The following is a 17,838-nucleotide window of genomic DNA, read 5'->3' on the forward strand; positions in this document are numbered from 1 at the left end:
GCCTTAGCTGAATTCATAGGTATCTACTTGTAGAGCTGACATAGCCACATCCATCGCCAACACACAAGTGTGATGTATGACTACTAATGATGTGAAATTCACATCTCATCAATAATCAATGCCTGTATGCGACTGACCACAACAAAATTCATCTTACATATGATGAGTGAAAAAAATAAAAATAAATAAACCACAACAACTCTGGTCTTTCGGTTTTCCTTTTCTTTTGTTTTGTACTAATCATGTCTTACTACACCCAAAAGCATAAATAAAGAAGAAGAAAAAAAGAAAAGAGGCCATTAGATAGCTTGGTTTCCTCGTTTGCTTCCTCATGTCACGTGATGTTTGTAACTTTGTATAGTCATCCGAAAACCGATGGCTGGTGTAATCCTAGACCGGAGGCATCCTCATGACCAGCTGCCCTTCCATTTTACTGCGAAACACACAATAAGTGTTCAAAGGGTTATGCGAACATGGGAGTCGGGTTTGGTAATTAGAGTGTAACGTATTGTATACAAGCTCCCGCTTACAAAAACGATCACATTAAGCGAGGGGCTGAATGTAAGAGAAGGGGTTGAATACGAGATTTTTCTTCTTCGTGACTTACCTCTTTATGTAGTAGTAGCAAAAGTCAGCTAAGATGAATGTTTGGACGATCTCACAGAGGAAAACTGCCAAAATCCAGAAATACCCGCTCCCGAGTAAAAATATATATCCTCCTCTGGTCTCGTAGATCTGCAAGAGAATGGCAAAGTATTGCATTATTCCGATACATGTCGTTATGTATGTACAAATATATATCTCCGTCTAGTCTCGTAGATCTGCAAGAAGTCATGCCTAACCTGAATAATCCAATGAGCACACGCGAAGAACCTTGAAATGCCCAATGCAAATACGTAATGTGAGGTAAATGGTTCGATCATCTGAAAGAAAATCATCAGCAGAAGAAAACAAAGATCAATTGATCTGGTAAATGAGTGGTTCAAGAGCTTTAATCTGATGTAATCGCAACCTTCGCATTCTGCATCAAACGGAGTTGAGGCAGTACTGAAACGGCTTCCATGTATGCACTAAATGCCCAAAGGATTCGACTGATGCGGTTATATAGTGTATACGGGTGGACAAGCACGCCAAGGACAGCAGCAGGCACCACCTGCAATTCAAATGAAATTAAGTTGCGGTTTTTGTGGTTAAAAACAAGTATAATAATCTCGCACCTTTTATAAAGTTGCAATGTAAATTCCAACTTCTTTGCTTCAAAGTTAAAGCAGAGCAAATACGTACATTCAAGATCATTGCACATTGTCAGTAAGGGGTATGAACTATGAACAGTGGATTGAGGTTGCCAGAGTTAATGCAACTCATGCACATGGAAGCAGCTTCAAATCTTCTCAAATCGGAAGTCTAATTTTCTTTTCCTATGTGCAGTTTGTAAGGAGACGCCATTTGGTTTTATTACATGAGGCAATGGCAAATCATGCTATGGAGATGCATGGTAGGGAAAAGAAAGTACAAATAATAAGCAATTTTACGTCCCCAGTTTAGTCTCACTCGAAAATTTTAATCTCTAAGAAGCGCTAAAGAGGATGGTATATTTGTCAATAGCACCAGTGTTTTAATATTGTCATCAAATAATTCCTACATATACAAAGCATATGATATTGATGAATCGACATATGAAATGTAGGGTACGCACATGTATACATATATGCATTTTCTCTTCAAACTATACTGGCCGATATATATACACAAACACTTACGACAAAGGGAGATTAATATAAATTTGATACTAATAACAATAAAAACCAGCAACAGATTAAAGATTTACCACATAATATAAGCGAAAATTGTCCAGTTCCTTGATGTAGGTTGACTTCAATTTAAACTGTATCATGTATATGACCCACACTGTTGAAACGAGAGTAGAAAAATCGAGCACGGTGTGAATGTCGCCCTCCATCATGGTACTGCAAAATAATCTTACTGCTAGGAAGAGAGCTGTGAGTTCCTGAGTCTTCAGGGAAAGACCTGAGAATGTAATAGAAACCAACTGATTAGCCAAAAAACTTGGCACATTGAAAATATATATGCACTAAAGCTGATAATTAGCAAATGTATTACTCTGAAACGATTACTTAGAATGTTAACTCATTTAACTACCTGATAAATGAGAGGTCAGATTAAACTCGAATTTAACCACCTGATCAAATGAGAGGTAAGATTAAACTCGAACTACCGGATCAAATTGGAGGGCAGATTAATCAATTGAATAATTGTACTGCAGAATCATGAGCCGTACTTACTTTCGATTTATTTACCACAATAATGAATGAGATTGATACAAAAAAGTCATCATGTACTCCAAATTTATTAAACATAGGCAATATTTTATAGAAAAGAGTGCATGATGGTATTTCTGGAGTGCTAATAACATCATCCTAATAATTTTATAATTTACAAAGATAAATTATTGACATATTTGTCGATTTGCTCTCTGAACTTGCATAGAGTTGTCAATTTTCCCAATAAACTTTAATTTTAGCCGATTATTCCATGAACTTTTATAGTTATTCAATTTCTTCTTTGAACTTTAATTTTAGTTGATTACTTATTTGAACTTTTATAAATAGCCAATTTTTCCCTGACGTTATATTTTGAAAAATTTCATCCAATTAACCATCCACCTTGATCACGCGAACAACACATGACAACCGCACAAGAAAAAAAAGAATGAAAAATTGGATGAAAAATATTAAAATCTAACGCTAGGAGAAAAATTGGCTATTTATAAAATTTTAGGTGGGGTAATCGGCTAAAGTTACTCTCCCAATATAGGGCTTGAGGCATGCGACTCTAGTGATATTAAAAATTGGATACAAAAACAAACCGATTCCAAACCAGCAGAAATCATGACAAATCAAATCAATAAAAACCCAAGAACTCAAATAATATCCCAAATAAAAAATCAAATTATGAAGAATTGAGCAATAGAAAGGGCTTGGATACCCGAGCAAGTCTTCTGAGTAGTGAGCTTGTAAATGAGGACGACGATCCCGGCGACATGCACGACTTCAGAGGCAATGAAAAAGTAGTTGTGATTCTTCACCCAAAACCTCAGTGCCACCAAAGCACACAATGCCAGCAGGCTACCCAGACAAACCTTGACTTTGATTGACTGCCTCCTCACCCATTGAAACAGCTCGTTCACCGGCGAGTTCCTCCTCCTCCCCATCGTAAATCTGGTGGCACAGCCGCGCGCCCGATCGATCCCTTTCTAGAGAAAGAAGAGAAACTGGCAGAGTCAAAAAAGACACAGAATTTATCTTGTGTGTTTTTTGTGCGTGGTGTTGGGGGTAAAGAGTGTGAGCGTTTTGACGGGGGATTGGGCATGCATTTGGTCCGATACGACGTGGCATTTATGCTGTTTCCATTTGGAGGACCAACGAGGAAGGGACACGTATGGAATATAGGTTTTTAGGGAAGGCAGAATTAGGTTGGATCCTGAAGTTAGTGGCTTGCCTTTTGGAGGCTATGGGTTGAGTATGAAATCCTTGACCTTTCTTAAATATGAAAACAACATGCTTAATTTAGAGAATAAGACCATAAAAGTTATTTTTATTTTGATTACAAACGAGATTCTGATTTTGAATTATACTATAGTGAAATGAAAAATCGTATGTATCACCTGCAAGACGATAAAAGTAAAAAAAAAAAAAAATGGTAAAATTTTGATTGCACAACTTCAATTTTTAAGAAAATTTTGAGTTTGTTAATTTGAATTTAGCTAAATTGGTTAGAGCAGAATGGTTATTGTCGCACACAAATTCAAATATCTTTCCAAGTACCTTTAAATGAATTCAACGTGGAATATGATTTGTAAATTTTTATTTTTATTTAAACACTACCGCCCATCTAAGTTCACCTGAATTTCTATCTACACATTTATTACCAAATTGCCATTAGGCGCCAACACACCACACCCACGATTTTAACAGTTTTCCAGTTCGGGTCTGATTCAATTCATCGGGTTCTTTTGGGGAGGTTTTGCGTTGATGGAACTTCCAAATATTGCAGCCTTGATTTGAGCGGGGAGGCTTCTAGTTTATTCCTTTGGCTAGAAAATAGTTTGTGGGTTTTTGTGTTTTGCATAAGTTGGTATATGATTACTACTACAAAAAACACTTTGCGCGACGAAATAAGTTTGTTGTGCAAAGTACAATTTCGTCGTGCAAAACCTTGGGCGACGAAATCTTGGTCGCGCATGGTTCGTCTAGCAAAGCTTGTGATGATAGGATTTGCGCGACGAAAATTAATTTGTCGCTCAAATTTTGTGTGACGATAGGTCATGCAAAGCTTTGCGCGACGAAATATTTTAAAATTTTGTTTTTAAATTTTTTTAATTAAAATAAATTAATTTAATATTTTGCTCGACGAAATATTTTGTTGTGCAAGGTTTTTGACTTCTTGTTTTATTATTTTTCTTATATTAATTTAATTATATTAATTGTTTACGCAACGAAATATTTGGTAGTGCAAGATTTTTGGAATTTTTACTTTTTAATTTAATTTAATTGTATGATTTTATTTTTTTAATTACTTTAATTTAAATTGACATATTCAAAATAAATTTACATATGAAAAATAGTGATCAAATTGTCCAATATATATAATATATTCAAAATGTACATATAAATTAACAAAGTATAATTATAAAATCCTAATACAAGTCTATTGTGGTGGTAGTGGTGGGGGATATGTTTTGATAGCGTCCTAATCCTCAACTTTAGCCGTTAAAGTCTCAATGATTCCCTACAAAAAAAAAATGGTCAAATAACAAAAAAATAACAAAAAATTGGCATTATCTCCCCTAAAATTGGTATACCCCAAATCCGACCCCAAACTCCACTCCTCATCCTATACTTGCCCCCAAACCCTGCACCAAACTCAAAACTAACTCCAAAAACACATATTAATGAAAAAAAATAAAAATTTGGGGAGAATATACCTTTTGGCAAGATTGAGAGTGGGTGAGAATGAGAGGGAGGAGTGAGTGTGAGAGAATAAAATGAGATAGTGAGAGAGAGATGAGAGAGGGAGTGAGAGTGAGAGATAGTGAAGAGAGAGAAGAGAGATTAATTGAGAGGAGTGAGTGTGAGAGAGAGGGTCAGATTTGGGGAGAGGGAAAGAGAGAGGAGAGGTAAGAGTAGAGAAAGACATTGAGAAAATGGTGAAGGAGTTATTTTGGTTTTAAAAGCCATATCACTTTGCGCGATGAAATATTGGTCACACAAAGTCTTAAAAAAATTTCCTGCGTCCCATTTTTGGTGCCCACCCAAATTTTTAGAGTTTTGCACGACGAAGTGTTGGTTGCGCAAAGTCTTAAAATTTCCCGTGTCCCATTTTTTGTGACATCCCAAAATTTTAGAGTTTTGTGCGACGAAAAATTGGTTGCACAAAGTCTTAAAAAAAAAAAAAATTCCCGCGTCCCATTTTTGGTGCCCGCCCAAATTTTTAGAGTTTTGAGCGACGAAGTGTTGGTTGCACAAAGTTTTGTGCGACGAATATTGGTCACACAAAGTCTTAAAAAAATTTTCCTGCGTCCCATATTTGGCTCCCGTCCAAATTTAAGAATTATACGCGACAAAATTTTGGTTTGTCGCGCAAAATTTATAAAAATAATTTTTATAAATAATAAAAAAGAAAATAATTTTTATAAATAAATTAAAATAAATAAGGTTTAGGCGACCAAATGTGTATTCGTCGCGCAAACAAAATAAAAAAATAATTTAATTTAACAATATAAAATATAAAAATAAATAAAAAATAAGTAAATAACGGTTAGGCAACAAAATATTAATATTCGTCGCGTAAATTTTTTAAAAAATAATAAAAACTTATGAAAACAACTATATTTTAAAATTTATAATATAAAATAAAATAAAAAACAAAAAGAAATTGGTTTGCACGACGCATGTATACAACTACACTTATATGAATAAACGAAAAATCACGATTTAACGGTTATTTTAACTCCAATTTTGATGATTTTTTTACAGTTACACTCCTTGACCCTATATGAATACAATGAATGAATTCGATCTTCAATTTAAAATATTTACACTAATGGATACCACAAAATCTTATGTTATACTTAATGAAAGTATAAATAAACTCTAAGTGTTAGTGAATCTATTGTTTTGATGGGATACGCATTCTACAAAACTATTTTCAACAATCCAACCATCAAACTTGTTTGTATATACTTCGAGATTGCATACGCCAAAAATCACAAAAAACAAACATTCATAGATCAAGTAACGGGACAAAACTTTACGACGGTTATAAACGAAAAATCACGATTTAACGGTTATTTTAACTTCGATTTAGATGATTTTTTACAGCTACACTCCTTGACCCTATATGAATACAATGAATGAATTCGATCTTCAATTTAAAATATTTACACTAATGGATACCACAAAATCTTATGTCATACTTATTGAAAGTATACATAAACTCTAAGTGTTAGTGAATCTAGTGTTTTGATGGGATATGCATTCTACGAAACTAGTTTCAACAGTCCAACAATCAAACTTGTTTGTATATACTTCGAGATCATATACGCCAAAAATCGCAAAAAACAAACATTCAGAGATCAAGGAATGGAACAAAACTTTTCGACGATTATAAACGAAAAATCACGATTTAACGATTATTTCAACTCCAATTTTGATGATTTTTTTTATAGCTACACTCCTTGACCCTATATGAATATAATGAACTAATTCGATCATCAATTTAAAATACATTTTTCTAACAAAAATCCAATCCGAACTACAATAATATATTTTTTCTAACAAAAACCCAATCTGAACTACAATAATAAATTTAAAGCTACTTAATAGAGATATATACCATTCAATTTTTTAAGTGTTATACGTACAAAATAAAAAAACGAAAATAAATTGGTTTAGGCGACGAAATATTTGAATCACGCCGCGCAAAGATTTAAAAAAATAATTTTTTTATTTTATTTATTTTTGTAAAGACTTTGCGCAACGATGTGTTTTTCGTCGCGCAAGGTTTTTTTTTTTACTAGTGGATTCTTCTGAGAAAATTATCCAGGTAGAACCAAATGGGATCCATCAGTGATAAAACATCTAACGTTTGTTTTCCTCTTTATGGATCAAACTTTTGTTTTAACAAAGCAACTTGAAGTAATCATCCTCGGAGTATATCACCGCGTTGATTGTTGGAATTCTATAGCCCTATGGTTTAGTTGATGGTTGAAATGTTGCTACAAGGCGGACATGCACACAGAGCTATTCCCTTTTCAATTTCAGGTTTTTATTTTCCCGGTCGAATGTTGTTGCTTAAGAATAAGCTAGGGTTTTCTATTTCTCTCCGTTAATTTAGAGAGATGTCCTCCCTAGCCAGTCTTGTGCTACGGTTGTCTCCTTGCTTTTTCTGTAAGGTTTTTATCTTATCTCTCAAAGTTGTCAACGGTGTTTTACCAGCGTATATTTTAGCTGGATGAATCGATCTTCTTTCCATGTCCTCTGGTGCGAATTGTTATTCTAGCGAAGGAACTGCTTGTTAGATGAAGTCAAATTGCAGTTTCACTCATCGTGCTTTGAGGACTCCAACGTGCTTTGAGGAGTTTAGTTCTGTTTGGAGTTCTATCTGATTAGGCTTCCTTGTTTATAGGATGTAATTTTCAAATATGTGCAAACTGTTGCTTTTCTGATTTGTATTATTTGAATTTCGAATCTCCTTGTAAATAGGGCTTTCAAACCCTCTGATGTAATCATGAAGCAAGTATAAATACAAGCATCCCATAGTTAAATGGGTATGCAATCATCTTGAAAAAACCTGAGTTCTTAAGTTTTACATGGTTCTAGAGCTTTTTTTGTCTGACGACAAGATCCTCGCATGTCGTCTTTTCTATCAACGCTTCCATGGCTGAAAATAATGTCCCCTCCATTATGCCAATCCAGAGATGTTTCGTAGTGTTGTTGGGACACTACAGTATCTTACAATAACTTGGCTTGATTTATCATACGCTGTGAATCAAGCGTGCCAATTCATGCACTCTCCAAAGACAACGCACTGGATGGCTGTTAAGAGAATCCTTCGTTATCTGAAGGCTACATATAATCATGGGCTATTGTACAAACCAGGAAATGCGATGTTGACAACTTATTCTGATGAGATTATGCTGGCAACCTCAATACGCATCACTCCACAGGTGGTTTATGTGTTTATTTAGGTTCCAACCTTGTATCCTGGAGTTCAAAAAAGTAAAAGACAGTATCGAGATCGAGTGCAGAGGCGGAGTATAGGTAGTTAGCTTATATTGCTGCTGAGTTATCATGGTTAATGTCCTTTTATAAAGATCTCCATATGCATCTACTTTAACCAACCATTTGGTGTGACAATGTTTCTTCCATTGCTCTTGTGTCCAATCCGGTTTTTCATTTGAGAACCAAGTATCTGGAGGTTGACTATCATTATGTTCGTGAGAAGGTTGTTCGTGGTCAATTGTTGGTTAATTATGTGTGTTCCCAAGACCAACTTACTGACATTTTCACTAAAGGATTGTCTTCGTCCAGATTTAAGTTACTTATCTCCAAACTTCCAATTGTTCCACCCTCTGTTAGCTTGCGGAGGGCTATTAGACGAAGTCAAAATGCAGTTTCACTCACCGTGCTTTGAGGACTCCAGCGTGCTTTGAGGAGTTTAGTTCTGTTTAGAGTTCTATCTGATTAGGCTTCCTTGTTTATAGGATGTAATTTTCAAATATGTGTAAACTGTTGTTTTTCTAATTTGTATTATTTGAATTTCGGATCTCCTTGTAAATAGGGGTTTCAAACCCTCTGATGTAATCATGAAGCAAGTATAAATACAAGCATCCCATAGTTAAATGGGTATGCAATCATCTTGAAAAAACCTGAGTTCTTAAGTTTTACACTACTTACCAAGACTTTTGATATGAAAGACTTAGGTGAAGCATCTTTTGTTTTGGGCATTGAGATAACAAGAGACAGGAAAAGAAAGCTTATGGGCTGTCACAAAAGTCTTTCATAGACAAAGTTTTGAAGAGATTTAACATGTAAGGCTACTCAAAAGGTGAAGTGCCAATGGGAGAGTGACACACTCAACAAAGATCAGTGCCCTAAGAACAATTTAGAAAGGCAAAGCATGCAAAATAAACGTTATGCATCACTTGTGGGGAGCTTAATGTATTTTCAAGTGTGCACTAGGCCTGATATAGCCTTTTCAATTAGTGCGTTGGGGAGATTTCAGTCTAATCCTGGTGAACAACATTGGGTGGTAGCTAAGAAAGTGATGAGGTACCTGCAAAGAACTAAAGCTTACAAACTCGTGTACAAGAATGTAGACAATTTGGAACTGTTTGGATATACAGATTCTGATTTTGTAGGGTGTCTAGGTGATCGGAGATCTATTAGTGGCTATATATTTTTCTTGGAAGGAGGAACAATATCATAGAGAAGTGCCAAGCAAAAGACACTAGCTACATCTACAATGCAGGTAGAATATATAGCATGTTTCGAAGCTATGGAACGAGGAATGCTGCTGAAAAACATTATATCTTTTCTGAAAGTGGTTGACACAATACCAAGACCTTTATTGATCTACTGTGATAACAATTTAGTAGTGTCATCTGCCACTCGATTAATGGATGTAAAGTATCTGTCAGTCAAAGATAATGTAAGAGCTGGGGTTGTATCTATTGAACATATTGATAAAACCTTGATGATAGCTGAACATCTTACAAAGCCATTAGTAGTGGGAGTTTTCAAAGAACATGTGGCGAAAATGGGAAGCCTTGAATCTCTTAAGTCAGCGGAAACGTGGGCGTAAAAGATAGTATGTTGTTCAAGTTCTTTAGTTTGTTGTTTCATGTTTAAGTTCTCTTTATAAATGAATATGTATGAACATATGTTAGTAATGTTGATTCAAAGAATGCTGGTTTTGGTCTGTGGTATTTGACTCATATATATATATATATATATATATATATGCAAACATGTATTATAAATATCAAGGGAGCGAATGACTGAGTGCCAATAAGGTTGATAAATGAGAGCATGATAAAAACTCTCCTTTTTCCAGAATGTATGAATATAGCATTATGTATGATGAACAAAGAAATTTGTGATTTTAGAGTGCTTGTACTAAAAGGAAGTACAAGATTTTCTGAAGTTCAATTTTACAAGTCAATCATGACAGATGTGTGAGGAAATGATTAATTATGTATTAACTCATGTGATCACTAAGGAACTGAACCTTATTATGAGTAGGTGGTAATTTTTATTTTTTTTGGTCTAATGATAGATTTTGTTAGATTAGATGTTAGATGGTGGTAATTGAATGTAATTAATAAAGTCCAAAGTAGGAGAATGTTGGAACTTAGTTTGGACTCTTACCAATTTTAAATAAGTTAATTATCCGATCTGATATAAGAGTTCAGTTAAGAGTTAATGACTGGATTAATTCTATCTTCTTTAAGGTAGGATCTTAAGGAATACGTGATGGAAACGTGGAACAACCCATGATTGCAAGTTAAGCACGATACTCGCAGTTACTGAAACTGCTATCCTTAATGGAGGGATGCAGTTATACGAGTGAGTATGTATATATATACTTGGTCCCTGCTCAAGGAATGTACGGGTTCCATTTGTGACAATTCTAGACCCATTAGTATTAGTGAAAGTAAGGCTTTCCATTGAGCAGAAGAATCGAATGTTAGAGAAACTTGAACCCTTGCAATGGCATCTTCAGGTACAAACCAGACACAAACACAGCACCATAATATTGTACTTTTACGATTGCATGGATCTGAATTCTTTGTAGTATTAACTCTAGGTCTTAATAGTTTTACACCCATTCCTTCAGTCATGTCCACCAGCAAGTCTAATGGTGTTGCCAATTCAAACCCTTGAAGCAATCTTCCAACTGTCGAGTGCATACCTTGCAATGCAAATTTGAAACCTGGACATGATCGTCTTCCAGACCAAAATGGAATAAACTCGATCGAAATGCTGACCAGAAGCATCAATGCTTACTTGGGTTGTAAGAAACCTATCTGGACAAAACACATCAGGATGTAACCACACACTTGGGTCTCTATGCAATTTCCATAAATTCACAAGCAATTATGTGTTAAAGTCCCACATCGGTGGGGATAAAGGAAACCAATAAGTTTAAATAGAATTACCCCATTTTAACAATATCGAGGCATTTTGTGGTAAAATCCCACACCTGACGGATTGGTCATGTGGTAAAATTGAGGATAGTATCGGTGTCGTTAAAGTGGGCCCCCCAGGCCCGTCGATCTAAAAAATTTCAACATGGTATCAGAGCCTATGGTTACGGCCTTGTGCAAGCCAAGGGTTGTCACAAGGAAGTGTGGGCTTGGAAACAAGCTTGGACTTTTAACATAGAATCGACTTCTGAGTTCTAAGAGTCATTTCCTAAAAAAAATTGAAAACAAGTTTGGACTCTTAATGTGAAGGGGTCGTTAGAGGGGGGGCCCCGGACCCGTCGATCTAAAAAATTTCAACATTGTGTGCCCCTTGGAATGTGAAAGTCGCAGACATTGCAGTCTTCGATTGCTTCGTGCGCAATTGAGAGTGGTGCTGGGGGATAAAGGCGAAGTGTTACGGCTTGGAGGTAAACCAAGTTTTTGATAGTAGTATCTTTAACCCATTTGCCGACTTTGCGGTCTCTCTCTTCTTGAGCACTCTTCAAAACATGCTTATGGTTTTTTTTTTTTTTTTTTTTGGAAAGAACGATAGCTTAGTGGTTAGATGTTAGATTAGAGAGGCGACGAGATTTGAACTCAAGCAGAGATGCAATGGTATAACTCTTTTCCATCACTGTGATAAAGGGTCATTTGCCATGCTTTTGGTTTAATAGTAAAGAGAGTGTCCATGTTAAGCTGATTGATATGGTTTTTGAACCAGCTAACATTATATTCTGCAAAATGAAAGAGATGATAATTGTGAACAATTAACAAAGTGCTGAAATTTCCCTATGACCCTATAAATTTATAAAGATGGAGATTTTTGCATTCTTATATTTGGAGTAGGTATTATAGGGTAAAAGATAGTGTCAAATTATCAAAGAGACGAGCCAAAGGCTCACTTCCAAGAACACCGATATTATCCCCAACTAGGTAATTACTACCGCACAATCCTTTAGGTGTGGGGTTTTATCACAAAGGTCTCGGTGTTAGTTTGACTGAGACGCTACATGCAGGGTCAAAGGACTCACCATCATCGGGCGGGGGCAAGGGACCTACCATCTACGCGAGGGGCCAAGAGACCCACCCATCACGTGGCAATACATTACGAGCCTACTCCCTAACTCTGATACCATGTCAAATTATCAGAGAGACGAGCCAAATACCCACTTCTAACAACACCGATATTGTCATCAACTTGGTAATTACCACTTGCACAATCCATTAAGTGTGGAGTTTTATCACAAAAGGTCTCAGTATTAGTTAGAGTGAGATTAGGATATTTAAACTATTATTTTTTGTTTTTCAACGACCAATGTGGGATTCATAGTACCCTTGTGTGAAATGAAAAAAAAAAAAAAAAAAAAAAAAAAAAAACAAATAAAATGGACTATATGTCTTGGCCTCTGTTGATGAATTTGGGTATAACTCGTTAAATTGGACAACAATCAAGTATCCAACACATTGTGGCTAAAATCTCTCGGGTAGAATGATGAGATTCTATGGAACTGGACTAGAATAATCCCTTCTTCCTTTTCCAATACAAAGACTCCAGTCCAAGTCACCAAATGAAGGTATGGACTTAACTTTATGTTTGGATGAGGAACTTTGACTTAGTAACTAATACACTATAAGAAGACTACCAATAAAGCACTCAAACACTACAAACTTTATTACTACAACATTACAAATGAATTAGAAGACTCTAAACAAGGGACTTTCAAAATGACACTTTCTAATGAGTCATTTGAAAATTCTGTCATATGTATTGCACATTTAGTCACTTGCAAGTCTCTCCATCTTTTTTTTTTTTTTTTTTTTTTTTGGTGGATTCTTTAGAAGTTTAGTCTAATTTTTTTTGTGCATTTTATTGCACATTTGGAAATTCCCTCATACATAGACGGTACACACACACACACACATACACAGAGAGAGAGAGAGAGAGAGAGAATAACAATGAGTTCATCAATTGACCTGGGTGTTCGCGTTTTTTTTAAGAGCATGGTATAAATTTTGATTATTTTTTATTAGTTTGAGCAGCAAAAGTTGCATACCAAACAAGATTTTGAATTTAAAAATTTTAAATAAAAATATGAATTTTAGAAATAAAAAAAAAATCAGAATTATGGGTTGTGTTTTCAAGTAAGTTATCAAACGAGCCATAGATCCCTGAGATCTCTTTGGATATATGTGTGGATGTTTCCATAACTCCATTTTTTTAGTGAAAAGGTGAAGTTTGGGCCTGGATCGATTTACGCATATAAGTACTCGACGTTTTGCCGTTGGGTATGCAAATTTGTGGTACATGGACCTACGACGAGGAGATACTTTGCCTATCTAACACGTAATAGAAGAAAATTGAGCAAAATTACCCTTATTTTCTTTAGGCATTTGTACAGATTATGCAAGCTCTGTACTGTTGGGTCCTATTGGGGCACTGAATTTCAATGTAAATAAGATCCTACTAATAATTTGTTATCGGTTCTAATGAGTTGGGTTACAATGTTAAAATGATGAGATTGTTCATTGTTACGTGGGCTTGGTCCTCCAAGCTCTATTAGAGCTCTATTCAACCTGCTCATGGCCAGATCGATTGGTTTCGTGAATTGGGTTACAACGTTAAAATGATGAGATTGTTCATTGATCTGGATTTTCTGTTATATAAGACCTTCCAAACATTTATTTGTGTGCCAAAGCCTTTTTGTTACAAATTCTTCTAAAGTATGGAAAGAGAAATTCGTATGTGTGCCAAAACTTTTAAGGTGTGCCAAAGCCTTTTTGTTACCAAATTACTACTATTAACAAAAAAAGTTTTATAGAGGCAGTTGCGCATACCCTACTATGGGACCTATATTCATTGACTGTTTTCACATGATAAGATATAAATATTACTCGCAAATAGACACAACGTTGAGAGTCTACAATTACATAGCATACAATCACAATCCAATGCCTATCTTTCATAGAATTGACAGGGCAAGCGTGGAGTTAGCACAACTTCAAGTGAAGTTGCCTTTGGCATAGTAACACCTAGTCCTTCAGCCATGTCCACAGGCATGTCCAAGGGAGTGGCCAATTCAAACCCTTGAATCAATCTACCAAGAGTCAAGTGTATAACTTGCATTGCGAATGTGAGACCTGGACAAGATCTTCTTCCAGATCCAAATGGAATGAACTCAAAATGTTGACCAGAGACATCAGTGCTTGCTTGGGTTGTAAGAAACCTATCTGGGCAAAACACTTCAGGGTCTGACCACACAGATGGATCTCTGTGCAATTTCCACAAATTTGCAAATAAACGTGTGCCCTTTGGAATGTAAAAGCCACAAACTTGGCAATCTTCCATTGCTTCATGTGGGACTGAGAGTGGGGCTGGAGGGTATAGACGAAGGGTTTCCTTGACAATGGCTTGGAGGTAAGTTAGGTCTTTGATATCAGTGTCTTCAACCCATCTCTCTGTGCCAACTTGTAGGTTTATCTCTTCTTGTGCATGCTTCAAAACATGCCTATTGTTTAATAATAAAGAAAGGATCCACGTCAAGCTGTTTGCTGTGGTATCTGAGCCTGCTAAGATCAGAACCTGCAACATAAAATACTATAAGTGGTGAACAACAGAATGGAGTGTTCCAGTTTGCAAACATGCACGTACTTCTAGTTAGGGATCATAATAAGAAAAACGCTTGGATCTTTATATCTCACGAGTCATTCTTTCCGACAGATAATTACAATTCAACAAGTGTGCAAATTTTTTTTTTTTTTGTAGTTTTAGTAAATTACTTTTGTACATGTGTCAGACTGTAATTTGTAAATAAGAAAGAAATTATTTATATGTAAGAAACCAAACAATATACTCCTAACAAAGTAAATTGCGTGGAGACTTTTTTTAATAAGCTTGTTATGAGTAGCTTGCTTGCTATTTGTGCTTAACTCAATATTTTTTTGGTCAAACTTAACTCACGCCTACTAGACAAGAGTACTATACACCAGTCACTAAAAAAAGGATAAAAAAATTACCGAAAAAACACTAACCTCTTGTAGGTACGGGAAAATGACTTCTTACATGTTAGAGTTGAGTAATGTTCTAATGAATTTACCAACGTATGCTAAAGAGATCTAGATCTAGAGATAAAGTCTCAATTAGAAGAACATACCTGCGATGTTGCCTTGATGATAGTTTCACGAGTACGACCAAGCACAGTATTGTCCTCAATCACAGAAAGCATGACATCAATGAAGTCAAGCTTGTCCCTTGAGTCAATTTCCTTCCTTGCATTCTTATGTTCTTCAATCCAACTTGCCATTAGAGAATCAAAATCCTTCCCGATACGCTTCATATTCTTCACTTGCCCCATTAGATCAATCCAATGCGGAAACCCAATTACATCAGAAACAGCTGGTTTCCCAGCCACACACATTAACTCCTTCACCATTTCCCGAATCCTCTTATTTTCTCCCTCATTATCTGAGTCATTTCCCACTTTACCCCAATCAAAATATCTCTTCCCAGCAATCATTTGAGTAATTACATTCAAAGTCAGGTGCTCAATCCACTCGCTAATCACCACCTTGCTTTGACCATTTTCCCCTTTTGTTTTGCAAATTTCGTACAACCCTTTGATAAAAGAATCAACCTCACAGATTTGGACATGTTTTAGTGTCTGAAGCCTGCGGCTAGAGAGCAACTCAACGATGATCATTTTTCTCATGTTACGCCAATACGTGCCGTATGGTGAGAACCCTAAATCTGCATAATTGTAACCAAGGTACCTTCCTTGCGCCGACTTTGATCTCGTTGCAAAAGCGATGTCGTTTTTGGTGAAGCATTCCTTGACTGCATCATAGTTGCTGATCACAAGTGCAGGGTGCTTGCCAAGCCGTATGGTGAAGATTGGACCGTACTTGTCAGCCATGGATGCTAGGGTTCTGCAAAGTGGCTTTTTGCCTCCAAGTTTGTGGAGGTGTCCTATGATTGGAAGGGCACCTGATGGTTGTGGGGCTAACATGCCCTTGGTTTTGCGACTTTGGATTTTTACCCTCCATAGATACAGAACAAAGAGTAAAATCCCTACAATTGCGAGAAGATGAGAAGGAAAATCCATAATGTGCCGCTGCTGGCTATGGTGACAATTAGTGCTCAAAATATATTGTGCATAAAGGTTGAACTTTCAATTTATTCATGGTTTGTAGATGGGGAAATCGTTGTATCATCATCACACAAGTTAAAATGATACAAGTCTATTGTTGGCCCCACGAATTAAGCATTCAAATGTTTTTGTATTGACTAAAGTTTCTAGTACTCATCTACTACGCAAGATACTTTTCTAGTACTCATCTACTACGCAAGATACTTGATTTGACTATATGGACATTTTCAATCCTCGTGTGTTGAAAATTCAGCAAAAGTTTGTTTTTTTTCCCTAAAAAAATCTTTGGAGTCGTTAGAATCAGTAATGGATCCAAGAAATATTATCTGAGGGGTTAGTAAGAATAGTACGTCCAACATTAAAATTTTTTGAACAGAAAAATATGCAAATTGACATTTCATTAAGTTTTGGTAGGTCTAAATTCATTTTTTAAGTCATATTGCACTTTTGTCGACATATGTCAATAGTTTCCGAGCGAGTATGTCGACTGATTTCAATAGCTTCCTAGCGAGGATGCCAACTTATGTTAAGTGGGTTAATCGATAGATGCTCATAGAAACGCATACAAAGGTATAAGACTAACAACTACGTTGTCCAGTATCCACAAAGAAACTCGTCGAGCAGTTAAAAAACCGCTTCTCATATTTTTTAAAAAGGCACCCAATTTTTCCGTAGAAGATTTCTTAGCTTGTCAGTTGACCCACCTTGCTCAAGTAAATCCGCCCTTGGTTAGAATTATAATCTTCGACGCAAATCCTTCCACGCAACTGGAAATTTCTTCTCAATGCATAATTAAATATTTACCATGAATATAAAAGTGAGTAGGTGGAGTGACCTGAGATCTCTTTGGACATATGTGTGGATGTTTCCATAACTCCATTTTTTAGTGAAAAGGCAAAGTTTGGGCTTGGATCGATTTACGCATATAAGTACTCGACGTTTTGCCGTTGGGTATGCAAATTTGTGGTACATGGACCTACGACGAGGAGATACTTTGCCTATCTAACACGTAATAGAAGAAAATTGAGCAAAATTACCCTTATTTTCTTTAGGCATTTGTACAGATTATGCAAGCTCTGTATCTGTTGGGTCCTATTGGGGCACTGAATTTCAATGTAAATAAGATCCTAGTAATAATTTGTTATCGGTTCTAATGAGTTGGGTTACAATGTTAAAATAATGAGATTGTTCATTGTTACGTGGGCTTGGTCCTCCAAGCCTTGTTAGAGCTCTCTTCAACCTGCTCATGGCTAGATTGATTGGTTTCGTGAATTGGGTTACAATGTTAAAATGATGAGATTGTTCATTGTTCTGGATTTTCTGTTATATAAGACCTTCCAAACATTTATTTGCGTGCCAAAGCCTTTTTGTCACAAATTCTTCTAAAGTATGGAAAGAGAAATTCATATGTGTGCCAAAACTTTT

At 35.9% G+C, this 17,838-nt stretch overlaps 2 protein-coding genes across 2 annotated transcripts; both read right to left on the reverse strand.

Moving 5' to 3' along the window:
- Window positions 1-229: 229 nt before the first annotated feature.
- On the reverse strand, window positions 230-3,348 carry LOC137720939 (uncharacterized). Its single transcript, XM_068460066.1, has 6 exons — window positions 3,007-3,348; window positions 1,829-2,028; window positions 1,013-1,153; window positions 843-923; window positions 608-735; window positions 230-433 (listed from the first exon to the last, which is right to left on the reverse strand). Exons 1-6 carry the CDS (start codon window positions 3,230-3,232, stop codon window positions 391-393), a joined length of 819 nt encoding a protein of 272 aa, XP_068316167.1. The 5' UTR covers window positions 3,233-3,348; the 3' UTR covers window positions 230-390.
- Window positions 3,349-14,069: 10,721 nt separating this feature from the next.
- On the reverse strand, window positions 14,070-16,466 carry LOC137726635 (cytochrome P450 CYP82J17-like). Its single transcript, XM_068465574.1, has 2 exons — window positions 15,421-16,466; window positions 14,070-14,849 (listed from the first exon to the last, which is right to left on the reverse strand). The coding sequence occupies exons 1-2, from the start codon at window positions 16,366-16,368 to the stop codon at window positions 14,223-14,225; spliced, it is 1,575 nt and encodes a 524-aa protein (XP_068321675.1). The 5' UTR covers window positions 16,369-16,466; the 3' UTR covers window positions 14,070-14,222.
- Between the last annotated feature and the right edge of the window lie 1,372 nt (window positions 16,467-17,838).

This window comes from Pyrus communis, chromosome 2 (genome assembly GCF_963583255.1).
Source record: "Pyrus communis chromosome 2, drPyrComm1.1, whole genome shotgun sequence".
NCBI lineage: Eukaryota > Viridiplantae > Streptophyta > Magnoliopsida > Rosales > Rosaceae > Pyrus > Pyrus communis.

Bases quoted from the DNA above. Each gene is read 5' to 3' on its own strand.
- LOC137726635 (XM_068465574.1), bottom strand. From the start codon at position 16,368: ATGGATTTTCCTTCTCATCTTCTCGCAATTGTAGGGATTTTACTCTTT. The intron at 14,850-15,420 runs GTATGTTCTTCT...TTTATGTTGCAG, and splicing joins TCATCAAGGCAACATCGCAG to GTTCTGATCTTAGCAGGCTC.
- LOC137720939 (XM_068460066.1), bottom strand. From the start codon at position 3,232: ATGGGGAGGAGGAGGAACTCGCCGGTGAACGAGCTGTTTCAATGGGTG. The intron at 2,029-3,006 runs GTATCCAAGCCC...TTACATTCTCAG, and splicing joins TACTCAGAAGACTTGCTCGG to GTCTTTCCCTGAAGACTCAG. The intron at 924-1,012 runs GTTGCGATTACA...ATTTTCTTTCAG, and splicing joins GTTTGATGCAGAATGCGAAG to ATGATCGAACCATTTACCTC.